The 25,153-nt window shown below is 33.6% G+C and overlaps 1 protein-coding gene and 1 pseudogene across 2 annotated transcripts; one reads left to right on the top strand and one right to left on the bottom strand.

The window, feature by feature from the left end:
- Positions 1–12,452: 12,452 nt before the first annotated feature.
- Positions 12,453–13,629, top strand: LOC143554015 (F-box protein At2g27310-like). The gene is made up of 2 exons (XM_077043883.1): positions 12,453–12,936; positions 13,028–13,629. Exons 1-2 carry the CDS (start codon positions 12,453–12,455, stop codon positions 13,615–13,617), a joined length of 1,074 nt encoding a protein of 357 aa, XP_076899998.1. The 3' UTR covers positions 13,618–13,629.
- Positions 13,630–18,666: 5,037 nt separating this feature from the next.
- On the bottom strand, positions 18,667–19,738 carry LOC143554027 (aluminum-activated malate transporter 12 pseudogene; annotated as a pseudogene). The gene is made up of 3 exons (XR_013138926.1): positions 19,467–19,738; positions 19,204–19,344; positions 18,667–18,965 (listed from the first exon to the last, which is right to left on the bottom strand). The product of XR_013138926.1 is annotated as an aluminum-activated malate transporter 12 pseudogene (transcript).
- Between the last annotated feature and the right edge of the window lie 5,415 nt (positions 19,739–25,153).

Genomic DNA, 25,153 nt, shown 5'->3' with positions numbered 1-25,153 from the left:
TTTATTTTTAGTCCTTGAACTTTAGTATCATGTCACTTCTTAGTCTATCTTCCACAGTTCAAAAATACTAAAGCGGCCCTTATGCGGCTCGCGGCGATGCGAGCATACGAAGTGCAAAGTGCGCCATCAAAGCACCACATTGCGCCCTTCACCCGAGCCTGTGCCAGTGCGCGTCGGGTGCTTCACACCTTCCGCTAGGACTAGTGAGAGTGGTTAGCCACATAAGAACATTACCATGGAAAACTCCTTCCTTATAAAGTGCTTTCATTTCTTTCCTACTTTCCATGTGGGATGGAGTTTCCATACTTATTTTCCTTAACATAAACATGCATTCATTTCTTTACTTTGTTTTTCCCATTACTTATCTTATGAATATTTTTGGTCCTTCACTTTTTAATTTTGTCAAATTTGGACCAAAATTTTGTGGGTGTTACACCGCTTCAATTTCAAAGGTGATTTTTCATAACCCTTTTTTTTACTTTTACACATTTTGGGGTGTAGCATGTCCAAACTTGGTTTTCTTGTGTCAAAATAAAATTCACATGCGTGTTTTGTATGTATTTATTTTGAATCATATTGCTTGTAAACTGTGTTATTATGTGCTAGTTGTTTACTATTTTTATTGGTGGATACACGTACTCATAGCGGGAGGGTCCGACGGGACGTACCTGCGCCGTCCATTTGTTAATGGAGGTATCATACACATACTCATAGCAGGAGGGTCCAACGGGGTGTACCTGCACCGTCTATTTTTAAATGGCGGTATCATTATTCTATACTCCAAGTAGCGTGGCGAACGGTGGTTCCTTAGTAGATTTGACTTTTGTCAAGCGAATGAGAATATCATGTATTTACTTTTCTTTGCTTTATGATTTAGGCAATATATCTTGACTTGTGAATTTTATACTTTTCGTATTATACATAGGCAAAAACTATATGAATTCTCACCAACATTATTGTTGACAAAATATATTATTTTCAACGTGCTACAGGTTGAGGTTTAAAGATCGAAGAATAGAATAGTTGGACCATTAGGTTACAAGAGAAGAAAATTCAAAGTTTATTGTATTAATATTTGATTGTGTATTTGTGATGTATTGAAATGAATTAAGTATAATTATTGTCGCTTAAATAGTGTTACGAGCTTATGAGTGATCTGTACGTCACACCCGGGCGTATTCCGCTTTAGCCATGGTGTTACACCTGCTGACGTAGAACTCACATTCACCATAACATCTCTGTGAGTATGCTTAATGAACTCAAATGAGACACATTTGATAAAAATATATATTTCATGCCCCGTGAACATACGAGTTTTTCTTTATATTAAACCCTAAATTCGGACCATCTAATCGTAGAAACTATTAATAGGTAAAATTTGTTCATGTCAACTGAAAATATATATCAAGTTTGAATACTTAAAACTTTATCCATTGCATTACTAGATGATATACTATTTTGTGTGAAATCAATGGGCCTTATATGATTGTTAGATGAACAAAATTTTGACTATGTTAGTGTAACTTATATATCTATAATATATATAAACGAAAATCCGAAAATCTAAAAATCTTATGTGTCGCGATATGGTCGCTCCTCATTTTTATGGAAGCCATCAGATTTCTTGATTTTTAAATTGAGGCCTCTCATTGATTTAACTCAAATTCATGGGTATGAGTCTTACCGAAACCAGATAGCTCTTAAACAGGTTATAACATCTCATTAAATTAAAAATTAATTTTACCAATTATTTGATATGAAAATCCTATAAAATAGGAATATACTAAAATTTAATATCCAATTTAAAAATAAAAATATATTATTTATAATTAATAAACAATTTTATAGTAAAAAAACATAAGCGGGTCATGGGTCACCAAATCTAGATAGCTTTTAAACGGATTATAACATATCATTTATTTATGAAACCCTTTCATCATCAAACCCTAAGTATATTATTAACTTTCTTACAATAAAGAAAATTAAAATCCAAAAAATAATTATTAAAAAACAAAAAATGTAAAACAACCATTCTCTCAAGCCATCTGATTACTTTATTTGTAAATGAAGGCTTCTCACGCATTTGACCCGAATTCACGGGTAAAGGTCTCACCAAACCCAGATAGCTCTTAAACGGGTTATAACATCTCATTATATTGAAAAATAATCTCATCAAATATTTGATATGAAAATCTTATAAAATAGGAATATACTAAAAATTAATATCCTATTTTATTTTAAAAAAAGATATTATTTATAATTAAGAAACAATTTTATAATAAAGAAAATAAACGGGTAATGAGTATTACCAAACCCAGATAGCTTTTAAACCGGATTATAACATATCATTTATTTGTGAAACCATTTCATCATCAAACCTCAAGTATATTAATTATTAACTTTATTACAATAAATAAAATTAAAATCCAAATATACATATATAAATATTAAAAACGAATAATGTAAAACAACCCCCGTAATACGGGGGATAAAATCTAGTATATATATATATATATATATATTGAAAGATGTATGCGTAGTAGCAGCGATGTCTCTCTCAAAAGGCTATAACTTATTTACCTAAGTTGAAATCTTGCTTCTAGTTATACTAACATTTTAGAGCACGCACATAGATTGGATTCAAACTTGCATGAGATCCCTCAAAATGAAAGCTAAGGAAAACTTTGTGACTGCCCCACCAAAATGGTGATTGTTGTGACCAGTGTCGGATCTAGACAAAATTTCAGGGGTCACGTTCAAAATTATTATTATTATTTATCATATTTCATACAATGTAAACGAGACAAAAATAGAAACATGTTAATAAATAAATTTAAACACATACCTAATGCTCTAATAGATTTCTCATATTAGTTATTGAAAGCTTGATTTCTTATTGAAGGACTTGAACCCTAAAGAATATTCGGACCAATATTGTCATTTTCTTGCATATCATTATCAATATATGAACTTGGACCGATAACTTCATTTTCTTTCATATTATCAACAATATTTAAACCTTGAGTTGAAGCGATATCATCATTTTCTTGGATTTTTTGTTTAAAAATAATGCTAATAAGACATTTTTTGTCTTCAAAGTTTCCTAGTTTTAGAAGAAGCAAACTTTAGACCATAAATTCATTATCAATTCAAATTTCTAATCCCTAATCATTTCCAATTTACACATAAATCCAAAATCCCTGATCAATTCCAATTTCCACATAAACCATTATCCAAATATCCAATGTAAACTATAATCAGTCATTCAATTGCTCATAAACAATTTCAAATTAACAATTTATATAAACAAACAAACAATTACATTTTGAATAAAAGTGGGAGAATACCTAAATTGTTATAAGTAGATGTGGAAGAGGGTGTCTGCGGACCGTGGAGGTTGGAGTGTTGGGAATCGGAGCAGCGGCTGGACGGCTGCATTAGTGGAGGTCGGAGGGCATAAAAGGGTGAGTGTGTGCGTTGATGATTCTTCTAACGGTATAGGTCGCTGCTTTGTTGTTTTGATTGTCTAACTTTCAAAAAAAAAGAACAAATGGTGTGGTGTGACATTTGTCAACTTTTCATATTTAAAACTCGATCCATATTGTATTTTGAATCATTATTCAACCAACAAATCGATGGATATTATGTTATATTGTGTGGTTTTATGTTTATTCATGATAAACCAACTCAACATGTGTTATAATCAAGTTTATTCGAGTATATTTGCAATTTTGGGTATTTAACAAGTCCAAAGACTGAAACTATCAAATTTCAAACTTCCAGACACTTAACACGGTGCCGTGCTTCCCTTTCCACACCCCCGTGGTCACCTTTCTTGAATAAAACAAAAATGTGGTCTTGACACCCAAAGCATCCCCCCCATGCTTTTCTTTTCTACGCCCCCTGTGCTCAGTCCTTGAATGTATTTTCTGACAGCATTAAATGCGCATGCATATCTTAAAAACACGGGGGCGTGCTTTTGAACAACATGGGGCCGTGCTTTTGCAAAGCATGGGATCATGCCTGGTAACTTTTCAGCCTATAAATAAAGAAGTTGTGTTCATTGCAAACGGAAGGAATTTCATCCACAAACACACACTTTGCTAATATACTCGAGCATTTTGGATTTATTAGAAGGCTTGGAAGGCCTCTACTCAATTAGAAAGAAGAAATATCATCTTTAGGGTTAGATTAATTTAACTTCACCATATCTTCTTCTAAGATTCATAGCTAACTGGAGATTTCTATAATTAATAATCAAATTAATATTTTTGCTATTCATATTAATCAACAACCAAATTTTGATGGGTCTTTGACATGTATACAACAATCTATCATCTAAAATACTTTGAAGTCTTGTTTTAATATATAAACGGTTATGAAAATCATATAATAAACTTTATAGAATTTTTATTATTAACCATAAATAATTGCAGGCATAGTTTTGTTATTTTGGATTGGTTCTTTAGAATGTCGCAACAACTATATATTCATATTGTTATGATTTTGGTTAATATAAATACTAATTCTCATAAAAGAAATCAATAAACATGCTTTTTACAAAGTCTTAGGAATCTCTTAACACTTTATTAATCATCACGTACTTAAAGTATATTATAAAATCGTTAAAGATAACTATTTTTAATAAAACATAGTTTCATACTTTCATACATACATGCATACATACATACATACATACATATGTACGTACGTACGTACTTCATAAGCGTTTTGGGGACTTCATTTATGGTTAAAGATATAAATAAGTTAAATATGATAAAATGTAAAAGTAAGTTATGTCATAAAACACTTATACAAAAGTATACATAAGATATACATATATTTATATATGTGTATGTATGTATGTATGTGTGTGTGTATGTAAGTAAGTATGTATGTATGTATGTATACATTAGGATAGACCGTTGTGGTTTTCCCGTGTCATTCATCCAACTTGCTTTTAGGCTTTATCATTCTCGCTCCCATATCCATGTGAGTAATCACACCTAAACACTTTGGGTGGGGGGGGGGGGGGGTATCATGCATCCGTATTAAACAATCATGGTTTTGTTATTCTTTCAATCATGCAATTCAATCTATGTTATGTGTTAATTCATGCTATGTGTGGTGATGCGTTGTGTTGTGTCGTGTCATGTGGGTATTCAATCAATTAATCAAGTGTAAATCATTAACTTACCAAGCCATCGGTAACGTTGATATATCTATCTAGGTGACGCCCGTCCGAATTTGACCGGTTTTGGAATTTGGACGATCGAAAACGACTTTTAGCTTAACCTTTGGGTTAGGAAATCAAGTCAAGAATGTTTAATCACACATCATATGCGTTACTCAATCTGATGCAAGATTATTACGCTGAAGTATTTCATAATTTGAATTGATTTTAATATCTTTTATTAGTTTAAGTTTATCTTGTTTCTAATTTTATCTTTTTTTTATTTTAGTATAAGTTAGGTTGAGAGTTATGTAATTTTCAGTTTTTGATATTGAATTTTAATTAATAAGAACTTTGTTCTTGGAACCCTCGGTTCAAATTATCGTCTTTGATTATCATGAGTCTCTCGAGCCATTGATCGCTTCCGAAACTACATCAGTTGGTATCAGAGCTTTTGGTTCTCAAATGGCCCGACGTGAGGATGAATACTTTCTTGATCATAGATTCACCGCCAGAGGCAACGACAGAAGTATGTTTGATTCACGTGCCCCTGGTAGAGATTGGTATTCTGCTAGCAGAGTCGTCGCGAGAGGCAGCAGTGGAATCCATCCCAACCCGCGGGATCTTAAAGAGATCAAACGACTCCAACAACGAGTCCGCGATCTTGAAGAGATCAAACGACTTCGACAACGAGTCCGGGATCTTGAATAGATCCAACGGCTCCGAAAACGAGTCTGTGATCTCGAGTTACAACGGGAGATGTGCAAGGCAGAAACCGAGTCGAGCACCGTTGTCTGGGACGAAGGTGGCGACGGAGAGCAGCATCCGTTTTACCGTCACCCACATTGGTTCAACGAACCCATCTACTAGGAGAGTTTGACAGATGACGAACCCGATTCGAGTAACGTAGTTTGGGATGAAAGTGATGATGAAGAGGACGCAAAGAATGATGAATCTAGTAAGTTTTTTGTTCAAGAGGTTATTAATGGGTTAGCTATGGTTGAGAAGAATACGAATAAACTATCCGAAATCCCTTATAGGTATTCGTGTGGAAGGCAGTTCCTTCTAAAAATTCATATGGTAGGAGATTTGAGTGAACCTCCTATTGATGTGGAATTTGAAAATAAAAATAATCAAGTGGTAGAAAAATCTTCACGTATTTGTGATACGGATAGAAAAATGAAGATTTGAATTTCCTTAAAGATATGGATGACACTAATGGTGTTGATTTAGTTGGAAAAAGTGGTTACACACAAAGTAGAAATCCACGGGTGCATCTTGATTTTATTATTGATTTATTATTAAGTTCTAGGAACTTAAATCGTACAATATATTTGGAAACAAATATTAAGTTTGTGGATGGATTAAAAGAAGCTGATGGAGAATACGGATTATTGAATAGCATTCTTGAGCCATTTAGTGAGCTAAATGTTTGTTACAAATCAGTGACACGAGTGTACAAGAGACCGTGCAATGCTCCGTTTGACCCGGGTGGTACTAGTCTAAAGTTGGGCAAGGCGATCCGCCACGTCAAAGTGTTTAGGAGGGTCGTGATGATAATAAAAATAAATGAGAAGCGGGTTGATGTTCCGTTTGACCCCGGAGGCAAAACTCTTCGAAAAAGGGGAGAATGATGCAGGATTATTATGCAGGAGTATTTCATAATTTGAATTGATTTTAATATTTTTTATTAGTTTAAGTTTATCTTGTTTCTAATTTTATCTTTTTTTATTTTAGTATAAGTTAGGTTGGGAGTTATGTAATTTCAGTTTTTGATATTGAATTTTAATTAATAAAAACTTTGTTCTTGGAACCTTCGGTTCAAATTATCATATTTGATTATCATGAGTCTCTCGAGCCATTGATCGCTTCCGAAACTGCATCACAATCGACATTTGACATGTTGAATTGTGTTTTCAATCTCGGGTTGCTCACCAACTATTCATATAGTTGACCGTCTTATTTTATACATGATGCAGGTACACAAGTTTGATGTTTACTTTGAAGTTCACTATGGACCTAGCGAATAAAACAATAAACGGTGTTATCTTTATGATATGTTAGTGCCTTAAAACTACTTGTAATGTGTGACATGTTTTAATGTGATGAATGAATGATATAACTTTAATTAGCGTCATGTGCTATGAACCATTACCGTTCACGCCCCAATGTATAATCCGTCGTCGGTTGGGGTGTGATAGTGGCAGTGGGCTTTTGGATTAGTTCGGGCTTTTAATTAGTGTAGGTTTGGACCTTTAATTAATTTAGGCTTTTAATTTGGGTGAGTTTTTAATTATACTTCGAGAGTATAAAGTGTTGGGATGTTAAGAAGGGGTAACACTATATTTTTTTAGAGGTAGCGGAATACAAAAAATGACGAAAAACAAAAAAATTACACTTGCGGTCAAAAGTTGAGGGATAGCGAGGACCAACCAGCACTCAAGACAGGTCCGTCCTTGGTTGTGACATATTTATGTAGTATAAAGATATCATATCTAAATTATCAATGCATTCATTATTCGAGAAACTATCACATATTTTATAAAGCACACCTAATAAACGTTTTTGTTACTAGGTGTGACATTAGTAGGTATTGGCAGATTAGTCCTACCCATTATCAATGACACATTTACTCGCATGTTTGCACAAAGGGATACATTATAATATGGGAAAGTTGACAAGATGATGGGCTATGAGAAGTTGAGGACGTAAGCCAATGCATTGCCATAGATAACAATGGAGCACAAATAAACAAGAAAGATAATAAATTTTCATGGTACTTTTGCAATTATTACCTAAAACCTGTGCTCTAATTTAATTTTTTTCATGTCCATTTTACGACGGGACAAACATAGCCCCCGTTTTTTTTATCAAGTTATGTTTCTTTGAAGGTGTTCAACCTGGTGTTGTTTTAAGATTAACTGTTAATTTAATTCATATACGGACAAACTTTGAGACAAAAACTTAAGAGTGTAGCATTTAGAAACGTAAGGTACAAATCCTGTCAATTTTAAAGATAAATAACAAGTGATAAAATTTGATATAAACATAAAGAAAAAATTATAATTTTTGTCCTTTTGAATATCCAAAATTATGGAATGAATTCTTTTTAAAAATGAGTTTCATTCTTTATTCTTTATATGCATGTTTTGCTCGGTTTCTGTCCTTTACACTAACGGCCATCCAAAAACCATGTTAAGTTTTGACATGTGCTTAGCATGTGAGAGCAAAAAGATAATTTCCAACCTTTTATTATTATTATTATTATTATTATTATTAATTAGATAATAAAAGATGTACCCCACCCATACCATACTCTCTCTCTCTCTTTAATCCTCTTCCTTGTCTCCCTCTTGAAGCTTCCAGGCACAACCATGCACCTCGTCCGCCCTCGCCACCGACCACATCCTTCAACTCGCCGCCGCCATCATCTGACGCAATCAACAACATCATGCCCTCACCGACCATCACCATCCATAATTTTGGATATTCAAAAAGGACCCTTCCGATCAAATGCATCTCCCTTGTTCTACTAAAGCCACAACCACCTCACCGAGTAACCCTAATCCTCTCAATATTCTCGTTCACCACTATCTATGGACGATTACCAACCACCATCACAGTCGATCCCCACAACGATAAGAAAAGGGGGTTGTATCCTTTCTTCAATCTAGGCACACTGTCGTTCACCTTCGTCGTCACTGGTTTGACCAACCTACAACAATCGCATATCCGACCCAATATGCGAACCATCACCATTCACCAGTGATTTAGATCTGAGATCGCCGCCAAAGTCTCTTAATCCCCAATACCCAGATCTGTGAGCCTCCACCATCTCCAGCTACATTAACATACCACCCACACTTGTAATATCCCCCTGAACACGATAAATCCCCTAACCCTTTAATTTTCAGCACCCTTATTCGATTTTATCAAATCCCCGTGAAAATAAATAAACGGTTTCAGGAATTTGTGATAGGGTTGTGATGGTGGTGGTTTTAAGAACACACACATAGAGAGACAGTGATGGCAGGATGGTTGTGTGGTGGCAGTTAACATAATTGAGGGCGGTGGTGATAGAGCAAGAGAGAAGAGAGAAACAGAGTACCAGATCTGTGTGCGGAAGACTGGAAGATGTGTGTGTTTTTTATTTTTATTGTTTTTAATAAAATACACGAATGGTCCCTGCACCTACATACATAGTTCCTTATTTTTGAGTTTTTTTACTTCTTTTTATTATATTTACACAAATAGCCCTTTAATGGATAAAAAGACTAAAATACCCTCATGTGCAATGCACATGGGGTGACTTAACTGAAATACTTAACATCCGTTAGTGTAAAGGACAGAAACCGAGCAAAACATGCAAATAAAAGATAAAGAATGAAACTCATTTTCATAAAGGACCCATTCCATAATTTTGGATATTCAAAAAGATAAAAATTGTAATTTTTTCAAACATAAAAGACAATTTATGTAATTCAGTCCACTGTATATGTAGCATTTTTTAACAATAACTATCAATAGTTTATAGTTTATAGTTATGGTTTAATTTTCACGTAAAAAGTTAAAAACCTAGCCGTATTAATTAGTTGTTTGCTTAAAGAAAGGAAACTACCAAAATACGATAAAGTTCTGAAAAAATATGTATTAATGAAAAGTTCTTTTGACTCCACCATCTGTCTATACATCGTATATACGGCCCTCCTAGTCGCACACTCATACTTGACAGATATTTTATATTCAAGTTTCAACACATCCATAAATATTAATTTCACATGCTCAATGATGATGCTATTAAATATCGTCAAAACAAACATGTTGGGAATTTTATATAAATGAAATTATTAACTTATTCATTTTAATTTTAAAGATTGATTTGTTTGATCAATAAACAAAAACACACGTATTTTTCGTATAAAAAACCATTAAAAAATAATCATTTTTACATGTAAAAAACTCATTTTAGTTAGTATTGATTATGCTGTTACATAGGATCGTTTGTAACGACGATGAGGACGTTGAAATCACAACTGAAAGCCAAGTGGTAGGATGGTGTAAATGAAGAGCAGTCACAGTGGTATTGTGCGAGGTGCCGACTAAATTAAAGAAGGGATTTTATAATGCCATACAGATTGTTGGGTCATCAAGAAGACATGTACCTGCAAGTTGGAAGCAAAGTTGAACCGAATAAGAAACAAAGTTTTTCAAGAAAGACTAGAATCAACTGTTATATTAAATAAGATAAAAGATGACAGATCAAAAAGGACCGAACATGTAAAAAAAAAGAGAGAGAACTCCATCCAAATTCTTTTGGAATTAAATTTTTAAATTTTTGACTATGATATTAATGAAATAATAATCATAGAGATCCATTAATGAAGAGATCACGTGAGGGTCATGTGCATGTCTTCCTTGGTAGCTTCGTCTACAAATAGTGAAGCAAATACACTCTGTATTCATACATACATACATTTTCTCTGTTCTTATCCTTTCTATAATTCAAGTGAAGTATTAATAATCACCCACACACAATCAATCCAAGACTCCTGTTTATGATCAACAACATCAATGTTCTGTTCATCAGAGGTGTGTTATCTCAACCCCACTGTGTATTAGTTTTTGGTCATGATTGAATGTGTGTTTATGTTATAAATATTAAATATATAATATAATGGATTAACCTTTAACACATATTTTCAATCATTTTCCCTTTGATTTCACTAATTATTATTATGCAAAAGCAATGTCCTTGTTCATAAAAACCATGATTATTATTTATTACTAACCGTGTGTCACAATTTTAGTAAAGATAATTAGTGCAATGCTATAAAAAACCATGAAGTAGGTGATTACAGTTATTTTTGTTTATATTTAAGGAACCTTGATTCAGTTAATGGTGAAACGGGTAACGTGGTCCTAAAACAAAACAGGAAATGAAACGTGGTATCTGATTTATGGTTTTTCTTTTGAAATCAATGAGGCCAGGGACAAAAATGGCATAAGAACCAGTTCAACAGGACGTTTCACTTGGATCGGTGTGGAAGGAGTGTAAACAAGTCAAGCAGAACCCGAGTTAGCCTAAGCTCGGCCTAGGCTGATTACCTAGGCAGACCTCGAGCTCGGTTAATTTCAAGCTCGAGCTCGACTCGTTACAAGCTCATTTATTTTCACTATCAATAACTTTAAATATATTTATTATCTTTTATATATTTATAATTACTTTTTTTATCTATAGTATAATGAATTAATTAGTTTTTTTATCATATTTTATACAAAATAATAATGATTACTATGTAAACATGCTTAGTACAAATTTTACTAATAAAATGGAGGACATGGCTAGAAGAGAGTGAAAAATCCTGTCTCCACGTGACTATGTGAGGTTGCTAAACCATAGATACGGGCAAAAAAAAAATTTGAGCCCAAGACGAAAATTTTTTGAGCCTTAAGTAAAATGAGTTTTTTGTTGGGTTTTAACAATTTAATTTTTATATGGGTTAAGTTTGTACATTCAAACAAACTCCGTGATACAGGAAGATAAAGCAATGACGCAGAGAGGAAGCAACAAGAATAACACGATGATCAGTAAACTTTTACATAAAAATGAATGGTTCGTGTGCCCTTTTATAGAGACTTGCTAAATTTGGCAGGTGCCATATTTTCGAAATTACAAATTATTATCTATATATATTAAACTCGAAATTAAAACCGTAAATAAATGCGTGAATTACACTAACAAATAATTTACGCGTTTACACTGAAAAAGTAAAGTACTAAAGATTAACGAAAATTTGGGAAAATCTTGATTGGGGGTCAAGGTCTACAGGTCTGATGGCCGGGCCATGATCCGGCTCGTCGAGACACTTCCATCCGCTGGTTATAGACCCCGTAGCTCCAACCATAGCCTAAGCCTTGCCATTTGTAGTTTGGGCCTTTTCTGCTCCGAATAAGACTTTGTCAACTATTGGATTCCCTCCTCATCAGCTAGTTTTGACTAATAATGCATACTTTGGCCTGCCATGATCATTGATGCATGTTGTTATTTTTATTTATGTTCTCTTTCTAGATTAGTTGTGACAAATAGTCCTAGGCTCCTAGCTATTTACTAATTCAAAAATTTTGAAAATAAAGTACAGTTTTAAACATTTTATAACAAGATCACATGGATGTAAGCGGTTGGGCCACAATGTTTCTCATAAATGGCAAATGCACTTCTCGCTGGCAATTAGCCCGTCTATTTATATTCAGTTTCACTTAAAATCTTTTGCATTTTCAGATGATAGCTGCACCAATTACAAACATGAATAATTTAAACAACGACGTCTTTTATGATATATTGAGACGACTAGATGGCACAACACTAGCGAGTGCAGCATGTGTTTGTGCAGCATTTAAAGCCATCTCAAAAGACGAAAGATTATGGGAAGATGTTTGTTCGTCAATGTGGTCTTCAACAAAACGGGACGATGTAAAAAATCTTATTTCATCAACCGGAGGTTTTAAAAAATTCTATGCAGATTGTTTTCCGTTTATCATAAATAAAAATGTTCCAGAATTCAGTTGGAGCGATTATGATGAATTAGAAAGCGTTTCACCGTCTGATTTTGTATCGATTGTGGATATAAAATATAAAGAGAAAACTATATGTTCAAAGGTCCTTTGGGGTATACCGAATGCAAGTGTGCACAATGGTTGGTTTTCTGATTGTCCTTTTAGAATTGATCTTTTCGGTTATGCTTCAAGAGATGATGATCATGCAGGTACTATGCTATCATAATCATAGTATCATCTGCTTTCATTTATATTTTGGTCAAACATAACTGGTTTGACTTTTGATTAATTATTGTGTAGATGAAGTTACTCTTTCGGTTTCTGACGGTCTGCCACCTGTTACCTCGATCGAACAAGAAAGAAAAGACGGTAAGCTCTGGCAAGAGCTTCGTGATGGGATCTGGTTGAGCTGGATAATAGTCAACTCAAAAGTCAAACAAGCTGCAAATTTGTCAAGTTGGTGTGCGGTTGACGGTCAAAGACACTGGCCGACTAGTCAAGATTTCGTGTTACATTTTGGATCCATTGTTCCGGCCAAAGACATTGTTCCTTGTCAAGTAGTCAAATGCATCATCACTATGAAGTTTCGGGCGACCCGTATCGAGGGTAGTGGGACCCACACGACACTCAACTTGACCGAACTTTGTATGAAACTAGGAGATATGGACGGTGGGCATGTTAAGGGGAGAAGCAGTTTGTTTGTGCTTAAAGAAGCTTTGAGCTGTGATAGGAGTAAGGATTACGGGTTGGTTCTTGAGTCGTGTCGGTTGTACTCGAGAGTGCAGAATGAGATTAAAGAAGAGAAGATACGACATGAGAATAGGGTGGAAGGATTGTATATTTTAGTTGGTATCGCGGCTTTTGCATTGTTATGTTGCTATTTTCTGTAGAACTTTTCAGGGTATATTATATACTAGATAGATTTTATCTCTCACGGGGGCTGTTTTACATTATTCGTTTTTAATATATATATATATATATTTGGATTTTAATTTAATTTATTGTAAGAAAATTTGGATTTTAATATATAAAATGTTTTCACAAATAAATGATATATTATAATCCGATTTAAAAGCTATATGGGTTTGGTGATACCCATTACCCATTTATTTTATTTATTATAAAATTGTTTCTTAATTATAAATAATATTTTTTTTTAAATAAAATAGGATATTAATTTTTAGTATATCCCTATTTTATAGGATTTTCATATCAAATATTTGATGAGATTAATTTTTAATAAATGAGATGTTATAACCTGTTTAAGAGCTATCTGAGTTTGGTGAGACCTTTACCCGTGAATTCGGGTCAAATGCGTGAGAAGCCTTCATTTATAAATAAAGCAATCTGATGGCTTGAGAGAATGGTTGTTTTACATTTTTCGTTTTTTAATATTTATTTTTTGGATTTTAATTTTCTTTATTGTAAGAAAGTTAATAATATACTTAGGGTTTGATGATGAAATGGTTTCATAAATAAATGACATGTTATAACCTGTTTAAAAACTATCTGGATTTGGTGACCTATGACCTGCTTATGTTTTTTACTATAAAATTGTTTATTAATTATATATAATATCTTTTTCTTTTTAAATTGGATATTAAATTTTAGTATGTCCCTATTTTATAGGATTTTCATATCAAATAATTAGTAAGATTAATTTTTAATTTAATGAGATGTTATAACCCGTTTAAGAGCTATCTGGTTTTGGTAAGACCCATACCCATGAATTTGGGTTAAATCAATGAGAGGTCTCCATTTAAAAATCAAACAATCTGATGACTTCCATAAAAAAAGGGAAGCAACCACATCGTGACACGTAGGATTTTATGGTCTTCTTTTATATATATTATATAGATGTGTTTCGATAACATAATAAACTGATAAAACTTGGCCTAAACATCCATAAAAGAATAAGCTTGGCCTAAACATCCATAAAAGAATTTAAAGAACACCCATAATCATTGCATAGTTTTTATGACTTAGATGAGGATGTGGGCTGGATCAACTTCAATGGGTCTAGTCTTTCTAGGCCTTCACTTGTGTTGGACTGTTGGCCTAGTGGCTAGTACAGGTCTCGTGTCATAAGTCATATAGGCATCAAATAAACAAACATACCTAGTAAAATCTCATTCATAGCAAAGCTGCTATAAGATCTGAAGTTTAAAGAAACTAGTTCTTTTACATGCATAATGTAGTATTTCATATCATATAAAGTGGGGCTAAGAGAAAAACAAAGCAATAGCTATGTAAAAGTATTAATGATAAAACTACACAACCACCAACATGAAGTGACGGGTAAACTTTAGTAGCAAGCGATACAATATCAAACAAACAAGAAAATGCAACACTTAATGTTCTCTTAAAATTACTTTATACACTTCCCTTAAAAAGTATACACTAGCATTGTGCTCTAAGTTTTATTTATAGAGAGAAAAGAAAAGAAATGAAAGAAAATAACATATTGACTGTGCTCCTAAGTTTTTTATGAAGAGAAAAGAAAAAAAAAATAATCTTAAAGTGTTCCCTAATTCCATTTAACAGAAGAAAAGAAAAGAAAAGAAATGAAAGGAAAGTGATGGGTTTAAAAGTAGGGATCAGTTTTTTTCCCCGAATACTCGTATCCGTACCCGTACCCGTCTATTCGGTATGGGGTACGGGTACCATGATTAGTACTTTTGAGTACAGGTACGGGTACAAGTACGTGTATTACGGGTACTCAGTACTTGTTAGGAATATGTGTTTGGGTGGGGGGGGGGGGGGGTTATTGGGATTTTCGAAACTCATAACTATAATCGTGTTTTTATTGGGATATCTTCAAGCGGGCTTTTCAAAACCATTAATAATCAATATATTAAGTGCTAGTAGTTCTAATCAAACCAATCAATCCCTAATTCTCTTCTTCTTCTTCTTCTTCTTCCAATCAATAACTAGTAACAGCCACCATGAATGGATTTTATATTATGGTTGATTTGTTTCATTTCTAGTTTTGGTATTATGTTTGGTCGGGGTATTACGGTTTTGGTTTTGGTATTATAGATAACTGATTGTCGGTATCGTACCGGTATCGATACCAAGTTTAGTGGAGATTTTTTTTAAAAAGGAAAAAAAGTGGTACTAAAGCGGGTAGTGTACCTAAAGCACCCATACGTATATCATAGATTTCGGGTATGGGTACCCAAATTTACTGATTTTAGGTACAGGTAATTTCTGGTACAGATACGGATGCGGTACCGATCTCATCCCAGTTTTGAAGAGTAAAATGGGATGAATATGCTCCTTCCCCATCATGTTCTCAAAGACATACAAGGCTACCAAATATTGTCTAACCCACTCATCTCATCTCAGTTTGGTTCTGCATCTACTCCTCCCTTCATAGTGGCCGTCATACTTAGCGGAATACAAAAGATAAGTGAAATACACAATAAAAAAACTATTTAGCTTTATTTAAATTGAAAATTATGGCAGCCTTACTCTTGAAGGATCACAAAACGTCATGAAACACACACTTAATAGAATTACAACAAGATAATGATGTTTATATCAAGCCCGAATCGACTCAACATCCTGGACCTACCCATACGATAGTCACATGAATCTCTTTTATTAAACACACAAAACCTCAAATTAAGGATTAAATATAACGGTGCAAACAAGCTGAGAAAATTCAATCAAGCCAGATTTAAATGAGCCTGAGCTTGAAAAACTAGTTACGAGCCGAGCTTGAACTTTGAAAATATAATTGAAACGAGCTGAGTTTAAACTCGAGTTAAGTGTAAGTTAAACTAGCAGAGCGAGTCTCGTTTGCACCAGTAATCTCTATCTTCGTTCAACTTCAATTGCCATGATTCGACGGCCGTATCGTCTAATTTGAGCTAGCAATTCAAACGCACAAGTACTCGGATAGCAAATCGCGGATATGAATATGAATATGAATTTGATTTTGATTCAATGTAAGTAAATACGATCTCGTATCTTCTTTTCAGTTTTCGAGTTAATATACTCTTCCTTCCATATCACGTTATTTAGTTACTGAATGTTAACTACATACTTGAGCTTGTTTATCTGAGATGAACATTGAATTGTTAGATTTGATTATTATCAAGTTAATGGCGGTTATATTACACAATTACGAATAACATACTGAGGGCTTGATACAGGGTGAAAAAACCTAATTATAACTGAAAATGTTTCACATGATGAGATGTTAAACTTCAGAAGGATTGTTGTTAATGTTAGTGATGCTTATTGCTTACTGTATAGGCAGCAATTAGTGGTGTAAATGAGCCCGAGCTCGACTCATTTTTACTTATGAAAGGCTTGAGCTCAGCTCGGAAATTGTGACTCGTTTTTCAAGCTCGGGCTCAGCTTTTTTATTAAATATTAATTAATTTATATACATTTATAAGTTATTTTTATATAGTATGAGAAAAACTTTAAACTCGGCTAAACTCGGCTTGAGCTCCTGTAGTACCATAAACGAGCCGAAGCTCGGCTCGAGGTTGGCTGTGCAATGTGAATTTAATACATAAAAGTCCGAAGAGGTACAGCTTAAAAATACACGAGGCTCGTTGAGGCCCGACGAGCCTAAACGAGCTTCCTATATAAGGCTTGAACTCGGGCACGATAACTAAAACGGGCTTTGTTTGTGGCTTGGGCTTGGCTAGAGCTCGAAAAAGCTTGGCTCGTTTGCACCCCTAATAGGCATGCTTATTGAAAATGATTTGTATTTTCTTAACGATTCAATACAAAACACCACTTGTTTATAGTATTTAAACACAACTATTAATCAACTAACAAACAACTAACTAAATGCAACTAACGGATTATACACTTAACAGGTAAAAAGAAAATTAGTGTTACTGATAAAGAACAAGGGATTATCATATATTCATAATTCCATATTCATATATGATAATACGCACCTAAAGTTGTTATGGTACAACTGAAAAGTATTGGATCTTCACCATAAATTCTACTGATATGTATATTTAACACATCAGTTGAGTTGTTGTACACGTGTACGTGTTAATTTTTAGGTTATTGTGTTTTCTTAATCTGTTCTGTGTTACCATCTTCAATGTTCAATCACCCATATTAGTATATACATAACCTGCTTTTAAGCTATTTAGATTCAAAAATCAAAACCAGCATCCTCTCCAAGTTCCTCCACTTCTTTGGCTAACACTTCTACTTTATCCACTATTTTCATCAGTAAAAACAAGATATTTGCTATCGTAAGAGTTTCAACAGTTTCAATTACTTTTAACTCTGAAGTCGAGTGTATGGTCAACTCTAGTTTAATTGACTGCAACTCTTGAATTTTCATGACTTTTTCTTGACCCCTTCTCATTTTTAGAATATTTTCTCCTAGCTCTCGCATTGTAAGGCCAAGTGACAACCCTACATGTTTGCATGTTTCTTTAACCGGCTGTTGTACTGTTGTTGAGGCCTGATAACACAAATCAAACATTATATGTGTCACTTAATTTCATTTTTATTTTTTAAAATCATCTGTTTTGTTTGCTAATGCAAAATTTGGTGAAGATTAGTAGTGACACCTGTAATGATACAATACATGCATGTAGTGCCAAAATAATAGAAGCAAGCTCCCTGAGTAGCTCTCCTATCTTTAGATATTTCTCCCAGGGGTAAGAAAGTCCAAATTTTCCATGCCAGGGTTCCCATTTTGCAAAATTTGCCTATAAGTAACAAATAGTTCAATATATCTTCAATAAAATTGAACATATCACAACAAATTATAGAAATCTTATATTTTACCAGCGACTCATCATTAGACTTTGAATTCAATACTGATTTGATGCTTAGGAGGCCTTTCTTTTCCCCGACACTGAAAAATGCTTCCATGCATTCTGCAATTCATCATTTAAATGTTTTTTTTTCTTAGAAGAATTTGCTAAATTTATTACAAGTTCGGTTCACAACTCTTTTTTTGTGTAACTACCTTCAATGCAGCTGGCAAGTTTGTTGAACTTTGAAGATGTTGAGTTATGAAGGTCATCACTAGCCCACATGGGATAAATGAGTAAGTTGGTGATTATGCAGACGACAACACCCATAGCAATCGCAACAAGACGTAGGCGGGCTAATTCCAATATTTTCTCAGCACGCAAACCGGCTACTGCTATTAGATTGAAGGTGAGTATAAATATCGTGATCCCATAATCACATTTCTTTTTTATGTTTGGAACCATTCGACAATATGTTGCTCCAGCACCTACACATTATATGGTATTCTTTAGTAACATGCTTGATGAAAGCTATCTTTTTAACTCCCTAAACTAATTTTCATAGGAGTAGAGCCTCTATACATAAGTCCCTAGAATATCTGTATGTTTGAATAATACAAATAATTTTAGTGAATAGTGATAAAACTACAAAGGTATGATGGGTTAAAGTGATGTAAAGTTATGAACACTTCAATGTATAATGCAACGTGTTTAGTTTATTCTTACCAAAAACAAAAACCGAGGTTCCAATAACTGCTGTGTATCTAACCTTACCAAAATCTTCTGCTAAAATTGTTACAATATACCCCAATCCACCTCCGAGTATAGTTCCAATAACACGAAGTATCCCTTTGCTTAATGTAGCACCTGCCATTTCTCATCATATAGTTGTCTTGTTGTAAGAGTTTAAAAGTTGACAACTTTACATGCTATTAAAGTTGCAAAATAGTCAAATTTAAATGTGCTAGAACTTAGAACTGATGACAAACCTGCATAGAAGTCATAGATAACCACAACGGTCATGATAGCCCATATGGAACTTTCACCAACACGTTTATAAAGTGAATCAAGGAGATAGATAAGTGAAACTAAAATCAAAGCAGTTGCAACCTTGATACTATGGATAACTTTTTTGTCATGCTGTTCAATATATTTGGCTATAGAATACCAAACATTAGAAACAAAAAACAGTTTGTTTTGCTTCTCATGGTTATGAGAAGCTTCATTTTCTTTAGAAATGTCTATTGTGGTGCTCATGTTGTTTTCACACTTCTCTTTGGGTCGAGTCACACTTCTTTATATGGGAATTGGTGGACATAGACTTCCATAAAAGGTAACATTGAGGTTTGGTAAAGCACAAGTGCCAATTGGCCATTTGTCTCCTAACCGAAAATATAACAAAGGTAACTAAATTATCTATTTACTTATGAGTTACTTGATTTGTCAATAACTAAGTGAAGCATGCCTGCCTTCTTTTTTACCCTTTAAATTTGTGGAGAACTGTCATTTCCCAACATGGTAGTGCAATTCATGTTAGTCCAATTAGCTACAATGTTAGTCAAGTATACCTAATATTGATAAGATGATCTTCACCTTGCACATCCATCACTAATACCATTATATCAATACCGAAATATATTTTTTTGTCTTCTTTTAAGTGCCCACAGATGGGAATTCTTCAGCAAAATATAATTAATACTCATAATTTAGTTGCCCTTGGTGGCTTGTTACATTACCAATATTAAGTGCATACTCTGAAAAAACCTTTTTTTAATTAAATAATAATATTAATTTTTAAATTTACATCTGCCACAGGGGGATTAGTGTACTGTGAAAGTGTCCATGCTTATGTTTTTTGTTCATAATGATTCACGGTATTTGTGAACAAATAACACTTACTAGGAATCATTTAGGAGGTCATTACACCAGTAGTCAAAGATGCTATTGACATTCCCACAACAATACTATATATTCTTTATGAAGTGTGTTGACATTCATTTTTGTCTGAAAATGAAGTTAACATCTTTTTAAGGATTTATACTTCCGTTCTACAGAATCTGTTATTATTAAAGTAGCTTATACATGCTACCTATGTCTAGTTGCATGGTATACTTAAAAGGAGTTAAAAATCTAAAATCTTACAAAGGGCATGGAATAAAAATATTTAATACTCAAAAGTGATTAAGAGGAAGAAAAACCACTTGTCTAGAGTATTATACAATGTTTAGGAGTGAGATAAGATAAAACTGAACCACCTTAAAAGTTGGATATATTTATATAAGATCTCCTTTTAATTCCTCATGTGATTTAATACATTTATGGTCCTATCACAACAAAAGCAGCCTCCTCCATCCTCTCATTCTCTTGATTGATTAGACATGCATCTGTGTGACCAACTATTTACATTTAAAAACAAGCACTATTGTTGTACTTAAAATATCAGACCCGTGTTGATTCGTCTAAGATAAAAGTTAAAGACAACGACCCCGTTTTTAAAATGGACAATTATGAAAATAACCATTTTTTCTAGGTTTGTTATACCTCTATAGCCATGCCAAAATAAATTTATATCTATAACCATGCCAAAATAAATTTGCATCTATAACCATGAGATACACTAGTACTTGCTTGTGTTTTTACTGTAACTCTCCCAGCAGTTTTGTCCAAAAATAATGCAGGAAAACAAATAGATGCAACACCAATCAGATATGAGTATCTACCTTTTATACTAACATATTGTCTAGAAATGACTTTGCGTATGCCTCATATATAATGATATGCGAAGCAGATTCGAGCATCTACTTTTTATGATTGCACAATTTTAGAAAATGACTTTTTGTCTTCTCCAGAGATCATGATATTCGATTCAGAATGTAGTGTTTACTTCTCATACTTGCGCATCCTCTAGAATTGTCTTTTCGTGTACTATTATTAGACTAAAAAGATGGTACGCCTGTAAAAGCAGATACGTGATTGTGAATTCACTTATCTCATAGCAATATAAGAGATTATTTTTTTCTAACATGGTCCATATTGGTATAACACTTTATTAACATGACTATATTAATGATTTTGTTTTTATAAATCTCCAAAAGTGTGACCTGCGTGGAAATTGGGCATAAATTGATTAATAGGGGGAATTAATAGCGTTAACAATTTAGACCCAATCAAGTCAATTAAAAAATGACACACGACTCCTCTAGTGTTGCTGACAAGGAGATTTGGTGCTCAAAAGTTCCAGGTAATGGGAAACTCTATTTCTAATATTTAATGATTTGTACCCAAAAGAAGAAAAAAAACCGTACCTATCATGATGGTTTCTGCACTAGGTGAAGAAGCATACCGCATTGTCAGCATCTCCATGTTATTTTCTACCTTATTCACACGCTCGACACTTTGTGCAAGAATTTGAAAGAATTCCATGCATGAATGATTTTTCCATCGTTTATTTATAATCTTTTTCTTATTAATTAGCTTTTAGTGAAATGCAAAAGCTTTTGTTGCTTCATGCCTTCATTGTTTAGAATAATAAGAATACTTTAATGAAGTGCCATTTTCAAGGATTGCTGTCATTTGAAGATGTGCAAATTAGTGTTAATCAATTGCCACTTTGTCTTCGTGAATGAGCCTCGAATATATGCTCAGCAAATTGATTCTGAGATTGATGCTTCGCCATGTAGGAGATATCTGTGTTGCATCTTCTTCATGAAGTCATTCAATTTTTACATTATTCTTAAAGTTTTTACGTGGTAAAATATTCAGATCGTCTACCTTTTGAAGGCATGAATCATCTGTTTATCAATCAGAAACTCTCTTTTGATAAATGATGCCTAATGTTCACTACCCTTTTCTGTATGAACGATTGACAATTTACCTTCTGCGATTAACTTGTTCAAAGTCCACAAAACCATGATTATAATGCTGGTTTTTTTTTCTTTTTCTTTCTATTTTTTTAATATCCTATTTAGCGTCATTCTCATATGATGAATGGCTGTACCACATCTGTACTATCATGGCTATGCCCCACCATATTCAAAAGGTTTAAAGTGATGAATTATGTATTGAATTTAATTGTAAGCGTCCATTATTTTGTGAATAAACCAAAAGCCAGTTTGTGGTTCATTCTTTACCTAACCTGTCACAATCATTGTCACCCACGGCCAACGGATCGCGGCTAACATTCAAGAATGTCCAGTTAATAAGTTACTTTTATTGAAAAGTGTTGTATACTTGATTGTGGTGTATTAGAAATGTTTTGACTGGTAAAATGACTGTATCTGTACATTTGGTGCAGCAAGAAGTTGGAGGACATGGAGTCTGACTGAGTACCTAATGCAGATGATATCATGATCCCACAAAGGAAACCTAATACTCAAGTGCTCTGTAAAGTGCAATGACAGGTAAAACCTATATTCCGTCATTTAAATTCATGATTATGCATCAACTGAAAATAATCTGAGTCGGGTCCACAGATGACGATGTTTGGCCATTTCAGAACATGTTTTAGGAGATAATGCTAGAAAATAGAGGTGGCATCTGGGCAGGTTGGGTATGGGTAAAATGAGTGATTTTTGAAAAAAACATGTCAGATGGGTTGGGTCGGGTTGACATGCTATTGTTTCATTTTCTTCAGGATTTCATTATAACCAACTTTTTCAAACAAATTTAGAGTAAAAAACAGTAAGTTGTATTGTTGCATCATCAAACGTAGTAAACTAATTACATTAACAATGTAACAGGTCAAAAGTAAAAAAAGCTTACAACCTTTTGTTAATAGTTTTTATTCCAAAGCATTCGATTACTATTTCAGTTGCATAACTTTTGTGAAGAATTTGATACCTCAATCGATTGATAGTATCCAAAGGAAAATGCACAACAAACTGTTAACACCGTCTGAGCCAACCAAGCACTTTTTATAGCTTTAGGCCTAGTTGGGGGTCGTTTCAGTATGTTGTTTCAGCCAAATTAACAAAAAAACGATTCTAGACCAACTAGTCTCTTATACTAGAAAACCATGCATGAGTAATGATTCAAGTATTTGGTATTTAACAAAAGAAAATTGATTTTTGACACAATTACACAGTTAGTCCCTATGTGTCTCTAAAGTAACAAGATGGGGTACTAATGTTTAAAAGTCATATGTATGGGTACTAAGGTTTTCATTTTGTAACAATGTTAGGTACTAACCTTAACTTCCGATAAATATTGATTAATATTAACATAATCATCCTTTTATGTTTGGCGGAAAATTCGTTTGTGTTCGGCCGTTTAATAAATGAATGAGCACGAACAAAAAAAAGAAACGAATGGACACGAACAGAGGCCACATCCATTCAATGGTGTTCGTGAACGTTCAGTTTCGTATTCTTTTACGTCCGATTATGTTTGTTTAGGTTTATGTATTAACATTTTACTATTAAAATATTTATTTATTTATTTTATTTAAACTGTTATGTTTTGATTACTTTTTATTTGTTTCCTCGTTAGGGTTGATTATGCTTGTCTGTCCATTATGTCCGATAGTGTTCATTAGTGTTCGTTGCATTCATTTACAATATTAACGAACATACACGAACAAGCATGAACCAGCTCACTTAATGAACCGTCCGTTTATCCGACAAAAGCTTTACGGATGATCACGAACAAGGTCACATCCGGTTAGGTTCAGTTGATTTATAGCCTATGTATGACAGAGTGCATGCCATTTTTATTTGGAATCTTATGTGTAATCACAATAATGCCCTTAGTTTTTTGCACACGCCTAGCATTTCTATTAACATTTAACGGAAGTTAAAGTTAGTACCTAACATTGTTACAAAATTAAAACCTTTGTACCCATGCATGTGACGTTTAAATCTAGTACTCAATCTTGTGACTTTAGAGAAACGTTAGGGACTAACGACGTAATTATGCCTTGATTTTTATTATAATCAAAGTTTGGTATTTGTCTGGTGTAGGCTCAAATTGCTTGCCTATGTGCACTTAGATTCCTTTGAATCTAAATCAAATAAAAAATAGTTTGGAAAAGCATAAATAGAATGAAAAAGTTTATCATACATGTTTGGTGGATTTATATTAAAAAAATCCTAAGTTTGATCGGTTTCTTAGCCTATGGGACCAATCAAAACTCCTAAGTCCTAACATAGGCTGGTCTATGCAATGGGATAGATAGGGTGCCATAACCCACCTTATCTATTCATCATGTCACAAAGTTAATATTATTGGAGAGGCCACTATAAATTGCCATTTTTTATTGTTGCCATAAGATAGGAAAATGGGATCCTCCCATCATCACTTAGGTTTTCGTCACATTTCCGATCACTTTTTTTAATGGTCCGTACGTGTGTGCTTCCATTAATTATTACTTTTTCCCTCTAAGTAAAATGTAATAATGTTGGGGATAATATTCATATAGGTACGAAATTAGGGCACCCATCAAGTTTGTGAAATTGATTTTTGTTTTGTTAGGGGGTATTCTAGGTAATTCACTATTAGCTATGTGTAATGTGATGCTTAAGATAACGTTTGGTACGTATAAATGACAAACGAAATCAAATGGGTCTTTGTAAGGGAATGAAAAAAGAGGTGTTTAGTTGGTTAATGAGATGGAATCAATGATTACTATGTGAATCATATTCCATCATGACTCTTACTTCACACCCCACCTTTTTTTTCA

The sequence above is a fragment of the Bidens hawaiensis genome, unplaced genomic scaffold (assembly GCF_021521415.1).
Source record: "Bidens hawaiensis isolate Kalapana, Puna unplaced genomic scaffold, B.hawaiensis_p1.1 tig00017470_1, whole genome shotgun sequence".
Lineage (NCBI taxonomy): Eukaryota > Viridiplantae > Streptophyta > Magnoliopsida > Asterales > Asteraceae > Bidens > Bidens hawaiensis.
This window is presented reverse-complemented; position numbering and strand designations above follow the sequence as displayed.